Source organism: Pollicipes pollicipes, unplaced genomic scaffold (genome assembly GCF_011947565.3).
Source record: "Pollicipes pollicipes isolate AB1234 unplaced genomic scaffold, Ppol_2.1 Scaffold_4219;HRSCAF=4965_pilon_pilon_pilon, whole genome shotgun sequence".
In the NCBI taxonomy this organism is placed as follows: Eukaryota; Metazoa; Arthropoda; class Thecostraca; order Pollicipedomorpha; family Pollicipedidae; genus Pollicipes; species Pollicipes pollicipes.
Window position 1 is genome coordinate 24,157,955 of NW_023596448.1, and position 8,311 is coordinate 24,166,265.

The 8,311-nt window shown below is 49.4% G+C and overlaps 1 protein-coding gene across 1 annotated transcript; it reads right to left on the minus strand.

Annotated features, from left to right (window-relative positions):
* Positions 1-262: 262 nt before the first annotated feature.
* LOC119095987 (uncharacterized) lies at positions 263-2,236 on the minus strand. The gene is made up of 2 exons (XM_037218854.1): positions 1,977-2,236; positions 263-424 (listed from the first exon to the last, which is right to left on the minus strand). Exons 1-2 carry the CDS (start codon positions 2,178-2,180, stop codon positions 278-280), a joined length of 351 nt encoding a protein of 116 aa, XP_037074749.1. The 5' UTR covers positions 2,181-2,236; the 3' UTR covers positions 263-277.
* Between the last annotated feature and the right edge of the window lie 6,075 nt (positions 2,237-8,311).

An 8,311-nucleotide genomic window follows, 5' to 3' on the forward strand; every position in this document is an offset into this window, starting at 1 on the left:
AGAATTTCTATCACTATACCGCAGTTCAATGCAGCGGCATGTAGGGCCATAAGTCGCCGAAAACACGACAAAACTGATCCAGCACTCACGGTCAGACTGTTCCAGTACGCGGGTCACATGATGCAGAGCAGAGGTCCCCTGACCCTGGGCACAGAGCTCTCCAGCGATATGGGATCACCACCCACGAGAGTAGCGCCAGGGCCGCTTCTCCCAGCCGCGCGGAGCCAAATCAGCCAAATTGGCCTCATCCTTCGAAGCCGAAGCCGCCCGACGCGCCCTATTTCCCGAAGTCGAAGCCGTTAAACGTCTGCTGGTTGGAGTTGGCATTGGTGTTGGAGAACTGCTGCTGGCCAAAGATGCCGCTTCCGGCCAGGTTGGTGGCGCTGGCGGAGTTGGAGCTCACTGCGTTGCCGCTGGCCGTCCCCTGCGAGAATCACGCCCAGTTAGCTTTGGGCCATACACTTGGTGCGACACAGGGACGCGGGTGATAGAGGTGGGCAGACGTTCGGCACGACATCACGTCGCGATTTTAGAGGTGGGCAGACGCTCGGCACGACACAGGATTGTGATTATAGAGGTGGGCAGACGCTCGGCACGACACAGGATCGTGATTTTAGAGGTGGGCAGACGTTCGGCACGACACAGGATCGTGATTTTAGAGGTGGACAGACGCTCGGCACGACACAGGATCTTGATTTTAGAGGTGGGCAGACGCTCGACACGACACAGGATCTTGATTTTAGAGGTGGGCAGACGCTCGACACGACACAGGATCGTGATTTTAGAGGTGGGCAGACGCTCGGCACGACACAGGATTGTGATTTTAGAGGTGGGCAGACGCTCGGCATGACGAGAAACGCAAGACAGGAGAAGGGTAGGCGTTCAGTACCACACAGAGTCATGGCACCAGATCAACACGGTAACTTAGGGGAAGACAACATCCAAGAGCGTCGGCACGCAAAGCAACATGCCGCAATGGTATGACCTGTGGAAATCGCGCAATACAGCGCCGTAGAAAGGCATTAAATGTGATTGTTATTAACCGCGAGATGCATTTTAGAACAAAGGCCATCATGGCTCCGCAAGTTTCCACTCAAGGTGGAGGACATTGAAATAAATTATTGCTGTTGCCTGCAAGCAGCCTTAAGTTTACCATGAGAGGCCGCAAACAACCTTAAGTTTACCATGACAGGCTGCAAACAACCTTAAGTTTACCATGAGAGGCTGTATAGTTATATTCACAGGATGACTTGTTTTATCTCTCGTTTACTGGTCAGTGTTCCCTGACAATGCAAGGCCGGTTAATGTCATTGCGTGCAATTTTTCATTATAAATATAAAAAACAACTCGTATCTACAAGGTGGTACCTTTCATCACACGTTACCCTTCATCACGGAGACTGCATCGCAACAACAAGAACGGATCCGAGGAACTGCAGACTATCACAGGAACTAACCGTGAGCAAACTCCCTCGTTATGAGGTGGAACAAAGCGACAAAGAGGCTATTGCCGAGACGTTATATTACGTCAGATGTGTTACGTGCATACGCAGCCGCATTTTACGTGCACATGACAGTAAAATTTTCGACGCAATGTAGTGTGAGAAACCAACGCCACCAGGGGTGGTGGTCGAAACATAGCTCACGGGGAGGTCGAAAGCTTGTTACTTGTCTGGATTTGCTCCATCGGGAAAAAATGATATTCGACATGCTAAGACAACCTTGACCGCAGTTAGCTCAGCCATGCCTGCGGTGTTTCATACAGTCTTATTGTAAAACATAAGTCCGAAGCGTAATCCTGCCTAAAAAACATTCCGCCACACGACTGCACCAAGTAAGCGCGATAACTCGGGGTTAGCCCCGTGAAATTGAAGACTTATGCAACCCAACATTAGGTCAATGGTGTTGCACGAAAACCAATTAATTGAAATTGGTGTGGGCGCCCGCAGCGCCTCTGGCGGCCGGTAGCGGACTCACGCCTGCCGACGCGCTCAGCTGGGTGATGCTGGCTCCCTGGTGCGGCCCGGTGCTGACCCCTGACACGATGTTGCTCGAGGCCCCGCCGGTGGCGTGGCTCGGCGGCCGGTGGAACTGTTGCGGCGGGAAGCGGCTGAAGCCGCCGAACTGCGGCCGGCCCGAGGCCAGCGCCACCAAGAGCAACACGGCGACGGCGGAGCGCATGCTGTCGGCCTGCCGGCAGAGAGACGGCTGTTGGGGCGAGGAGTCCGAAGTCGGCGGAGAGGGAAGTTTCCGGTCCTGAGAAACCCTCAGCCGAGTTTAGTTTGATTACCGTGCAACTGGTCTATGCAAATAATGTCTGTTTAATAAGAGGTATAAAAATGACGGGTCTAAATCTCGCGCGTAACGTGCACAGTGTATAAAGAACATTCCCCTGCCTTTTTCGGAGGGGAGTGAAATAAAGGAGTACCAGTATGGTCCGGGAAAAACGCCTTTTTATAAGGGATGAAATAATTTAAATAGATTGGTGAAGATTTTACTTTACCTAAAAGAACACCCAATTTGATATGCTGCTTTGTGTCAGGTACCAAAGAGAGGGTAACATTAATCCATTTAAATAACATTTCTTTGCTAACAATCGGAGTACGAGTGTCAAATCATCCTCCCATACAGTAGTTGAAATTACAAGATCGGAGGGCATGGGGGAACCTCATGGATCTCTCACACTTGGTGAAAGATCTTTCACAGTTTCACGGAAATTGGACACAATTCGACAAAAACAAAATTATCCGCGCTCGCACACAACTAAAACCACTCTCCAACAAAGCCTCTAAGCTATGCGCCGTTCACCACCGTCGGAGGCGACAGCCCGCTGCCCTGGCGCGGCACTCCACGCTCCTTACCTGTTCGCGAGTGGGGATACCTCGTCAGTGGGTCTGCTGGTCTCCCCCGACCCCTTTTATGCGTGCTGCCAGCTGACTGCCCCTGGGGCGGCACCCTGTGCGTGGGAACCTACGCAGGAATGCCCCGACCCGTTCGCCGGGGCGCAAGTCGCCGCACGTAGCGCAGAGCGCGTGGCAGCTCGCATCGACCCCGCGACGGAGTTTGAGGCTGCATGAGCGAGTCCCTATATGGGGTTAATACCACACGAGGGACTAAACAGCACAGAAATGGTCAATTTTTTCGCCTGCATAATCCTCCGGAGTGTTTTCTCGCAGCTTTGCGTGTGGAGTTAAACCCAATGTTGTAAAATATCAGCCGACACACGCACATTGCTTAAGAGTAGGACTGTAATGATTAAGCAGCGGAGAAGATAGGGACATATAAAAAGTACTAGCTCTACTCGAATATATGTGATTTGTTATGTATGTAGACAGTTATGGCATACTCTCCAGATATTCTCATATACAGCTGTGACACACTCTCACCTGCTGCCTCTACGTTTGCCGTTTTTTACGTAGAGTAAATGCAACTATTGGATATTAGAATGAAATCCATGGGAGTACTCGGCACTAGTTCTACTGCAGAAGTCTTTTTTACCATAGCGTTGTAACCAAAGACTAACTAGGAAAATGACAATATTGAATTTATTTTGGGAATTGGTTAGTGCAAAAGTGCTGCGTTATCCAGACATCATTTTCCCTTCCCATCAAAATCAATTTGGAAAGTTTGTTTTGTACGCTCAACAATTTTTGTGGCTATGTCTTCGTTGCTTGCCACATTTGGACAATATTCCACTTCCTTAGTCTTGTTTAATTGTAGATGGCAATACTAACTTGTGGACACTTTACAACACAAGTCAGTGGGATGTTTTTTAATCCACCAGTACAGTCGGCTTCACATGGCCCAGATTTAAACATCAAAACACTGGGAAGTGGATACGACTAACGACTAACGACCAGCTTCAGTGCAGGCGCTGTGTGGAAGGCGTCAACATTAAGCCAATGAACCACGCTAAGTAGAAAGCGTCCTTATTATCGTCCCCGCACCCCCCCCCCCCCCCTCTCCCGTTATCTCCGCAGTGGATTATTTCTCTATATTTTGTGCAGCGGCTGATCGTCGTCAACTCTGCAAGGGTGCTTGAATTCATTCATGCGGCACCTAAATGTTATGCAGCGTTCGAACTGTAAACCGTTTGTTTGCTCTCCTCGGGCCATTTTCACATAGGCCGTATGAATTTGTATTATTACGACATGTTTTTGCATCACCGAAAGAGACTTGACCGAAGACATCACCGAAAGACATGACCAAAGACATCACCGAAAATTCATTGTTCTCCAATTCAAGCGTGCTACATTAGCTAACAAAACGCGAAAGAAGTTGCAGAAATTAAAGAACACCGCGAGAACACTGAAGCCTCACCATCCAGACACCGATAAAAGTATGACTTATTGACGTCTGACGGTTCGTCAAAAGCGATTCACGCTTGCATTAGGTTTTGTTCTCTGTTGCTTGCTCTTGGTTGCTTGTTCGTCAAAAAGGGCATGCTATGGCTGCAGGAACAATGCCTCCTTGCCGCTGACGAAACGTGAAGCATCAAACGCCGCAAGCTCCAGACGATTTGTACTGGACCATCGGCAAGTGGTGGCGCCTGACCTCTGACCTCTGCTTTTGGAGTCGTGCGCCAACACAACTCACCGCCGCGTGGCCTATCACGGCTTGTCATCCCCCTATTTGGTGTCCACTTGATACGCGGCCAATGCAGGCGTTTGGGGTGCCATGTGCTTCTCGAGCTCTCTCACCGTGATCCGTTCTCAGTTCCTGGAATGACATTGATTGAGCGTGCGATGGTAGCCAATTTATTGCTTGGCATCATTGGCCTGAAACCCAGTAGCCAAGGATGATTCTAGTGCATGGCTGAGAACAGGGCTTCTCATTCAGCCACTGGCTATGCTGTACATATTTACGCTGTTTCAACAGGCCTCGACTTTAGTTGGAACGGATACATATGTTTACAAAGGGTTGAATTTTGTAAGGTGTCTGGAATGAGGTGAGAGTAACAAAGCTAGAAGCACATTTGCAAGACCAAAAGCAAGAAGGCGATCCCGTTGAAGGCTGAAGGTTGCAAACATGCTGCTCGTTTTCATCTGTTAAATCGTCCGAATGGTGTTAATCGACATACTCCTGTTCATTTCTAACCAAATCACAATGGTCCCAGAAACCCACAGCGTCTAGTTACCTTACACGACGCGTCCTTTTCGCAAGCTAGTAGAAAACCCAAGGAAACCTGCTAATCCGGCTAACCTCACGCTCAATCGACATGTGGGGACGGAGCCTGGGTCTCGAGCTGACAGCGGGATCATGACGTGCGCGTTTTCCGTTGGGTCCCCCCAGCCCTCCGGCCTTGTTTACCGGCGTTTGACAAGGGCCAGGTGGGGAGGGGTTTTCCAGCGTGCTGACCGCGGAAGAAAACAGATGCGTGGCCCCTGTGATTCACCTAGAGATGTGAGCGGACCCGCGCAAACCCATCCAACGACGGAATGGACTCCCGCAATGGTCTGATGGAAGTGCACAGCCATCGCAGCCATCTTCGGCTGCGGGCTATATTATTGCGACCTATGTTACGGTAGATTGAGCTATATTTGCGGTCTGACTTCCATCACTTAAAAGTGTTTTAACTGAAAAAAATTCTGCCATCCGGCCAATATAAAATGTCCCTTCACAAACTCACAAAGTTTCTCAACCTTTGTCACATTTAGCGAACTCCGCATGAAAGTCGCTACACCGGGTTTCACCAGCGAACAACTGCGCGTAAGATCACACCAGGCCTTCGCGTTGTTCTCTGGAGGTGATCAACTGAGCCGAACACAGTTTCTGCAGCGCACAGTGCAGTCATTAAAGCCATTATTACAGTCCCGTAATAACGCGCTGATTCTGCCTGGCGCCAGGACGATGCGCGAAGTAACGGGGATGCATGTGGTTTTCGACCTTGACGCCGTCTCATCGGCTGAACCACAGCTTAAGGACGTTTCGGTCGTGTTGGAAGCGCCTGGCTGCGACGCTGCTACATGGTCGTTACTTATACAAACAGGCTTTTTAGCCTTTCAGTTGTCTCATGCGCTAGTTATTTGCAATAGACTAAGGTACACCTAAAAAAAATATTTAAAGTTGAACATAAACAGGAATCTAGAGCCAAATACGAACAGAGAAGAACCGGATTGTATATTGCAAAAATGCATCGCATGTCCTAATGGCATCGGCGATAGAGACACTTGCCGAAGCAGGCCCGTGACGCGAAAAGGGGCTTCCTCACAGGGGCTCGTGAAGCGGGCGTTGAATGTGATTCAGCTGACATACAGTCACGTCGGTTGCACGTGATTCAGCTGACATACAGTCACGTCGGTTGCACGTGATTCAGCTGACATACAGTCACGTCGGTTGCACGTGATTCAGCTGACATACAGTCACGTCGGTTGCACGTGATTCAGCTGACATACAGTCACGTCGGTTGCACGTGATTCAGCTGACATACAGTCACGTCGGTTGCACGTGATTCAGCTGACATACAGTCACGTCGGTTGCACGTGATTCAGCTGACATACAGTCACGTCGTCACAGCTGTAAGACAGATGATATGAGGTGTTAGGATGTGATAAGTCGGACATTGATGCTGCGCAGTGTCATCAGCATTTAAGGCAATGTAAAGTGTAATGAAGACTGAGGAGGATGCTTATTTTGCTAGCAAAGTGATACTGCGGCTGGTATATGGAGAACAGGAGGCTCTCTTCGTTTCAAGTGGCTTAGGACGCGGGTTCACCTCACTAGAAGACTTGCAACAAGCACAGAAGAGCACCCCCAAGCCACTATTAACCGTAATCGTCTCTAACGCGTCCCCGTACATACACACACACACACACATATACATATATATATATATATATATATATATATATATATACATACACACATATACATATACATACATACATATACATATTCTCTATCACACATGACATTTATAGTTCCCATCGCAGGCACAACTACATTGTCGTCAATCGTACGGGTGAGCCACTTGCTCGCGTTTCATTGGAGCGCTTGTCTCGAATTCCAAACTAAGCCCAGAGCTGTCGCTGTCACCCCTCAGCGTCTTAAGTGTAATATAATTAATGAGAGATGCGCCTGGCCCTGCAGAGAAAGCCAGAGCATTTCACAGCGCAGGATACCAATGTACCAAAATACAAATCCGCAATCCGTGCTTCAGAGTGTGCCAGCAAAGCAGTGTGTCGTTCTCCATCCGCCTCTTTTACCACATGGCCGCGAATACCTCATCATGCTGCGGTAACTATACTCTATCCCACCGTTTGGCTGCTCGCAGGCCCGATGAAGATCCTAGCAGGCGCCCCATGCCTCGTTCTCCGAATCCCCTGCCTCGCGGCCACCCCGACCTTCTCCGAAGTCCCGTCTCGAAGCCTTTGTATGCGCTACTCTTGCTCCTTTGTCATGACCATCAGTCCCTCGACCGACCCTCTTTCAATCCATTGGAGTGCGTGCGCCTGCCGGGGGGGGGGGGTTGGAGGGGGAGGGAGCTGGTAACACTGCCCGGAAGCGTTCATCTATTCCTGGCAGGCGGCCGAGAACGCTCATTAGTAGCGTCACGTGACGGGTGAGAGCTCACCCGCAAAAAGCGGGGGTCGTTTGCTGCCACCACGAGGGGTGGCACCTGGTTTTCCCCAGTCAGTGCGTGTTGTGAGAGAGGACATGCCAGACACCGGCATTCCAAGTAATTTTCCTCGGCTCGGTCGGGGAACGCGTCGTCCAAGCGGGTTAAAAAGCAATGGCTCGGTAAGGTGACGGACGGTGAGCCAGATGTTTTTATTCCAATCGTCCGGCGGGGATAAACTTTGCATACGTTGACCTGCAAGTGTGTTTTGTAAACGATTAAAACTTGCACAAGTTTGAGATAGAAGACCCTGTCAATAGTGACATAAACATTTTTATTTTCCTTTTGCCAAAAACATTACTACGTAAGTATTTTTGGTATGAAACAGCGATTAGAAAAACGCTCGCAAAGTTTCGGTGGATGATAATATTGTATTTAAGGTAACCTTAGTTCAGTTGTTTGGAAATAATCAAACGAATCCGTCGGAGCAGTTCTTGTTAAACGGGCGTTTCTTGCGGACAAATTTACCTCTCCAGGTAATGTCATGTCACGATCTTCTGACAGCCTGATTATTTCGTGGCCACTGGTCATCTAATCGTTTTGACAAGCCAGCTTTCCGAGGCCTTTTTACGAGACATAAGCCCACAAAGTCTTCCATTTTAGTGGCCAAATAGCCAGGGCTCTAACCATCTAATTTTCGAAGATGGCAACTCTACACGTGTTTGCGTGAATATATGAAAGAACCAATTATCAC

Bases quoted from the DNA above. Each gene is read 5' to 3' on its own strand.
- LOC119095987 (XM_037218854.1), bottom strand. From the start codon at position 2,180: ATGCGCTCCGCCGTCGCCGTGTTGCTCTTGGTGGCGCTGGCCTCGGGC. The intron at 425-1,976 runs GTGAGTCCGCTA...TGATTCTCGCAG, and splicing joins AGCTGAGCGCGTCGGCAGGC to GGGACGGCCAGCGGCAACGC.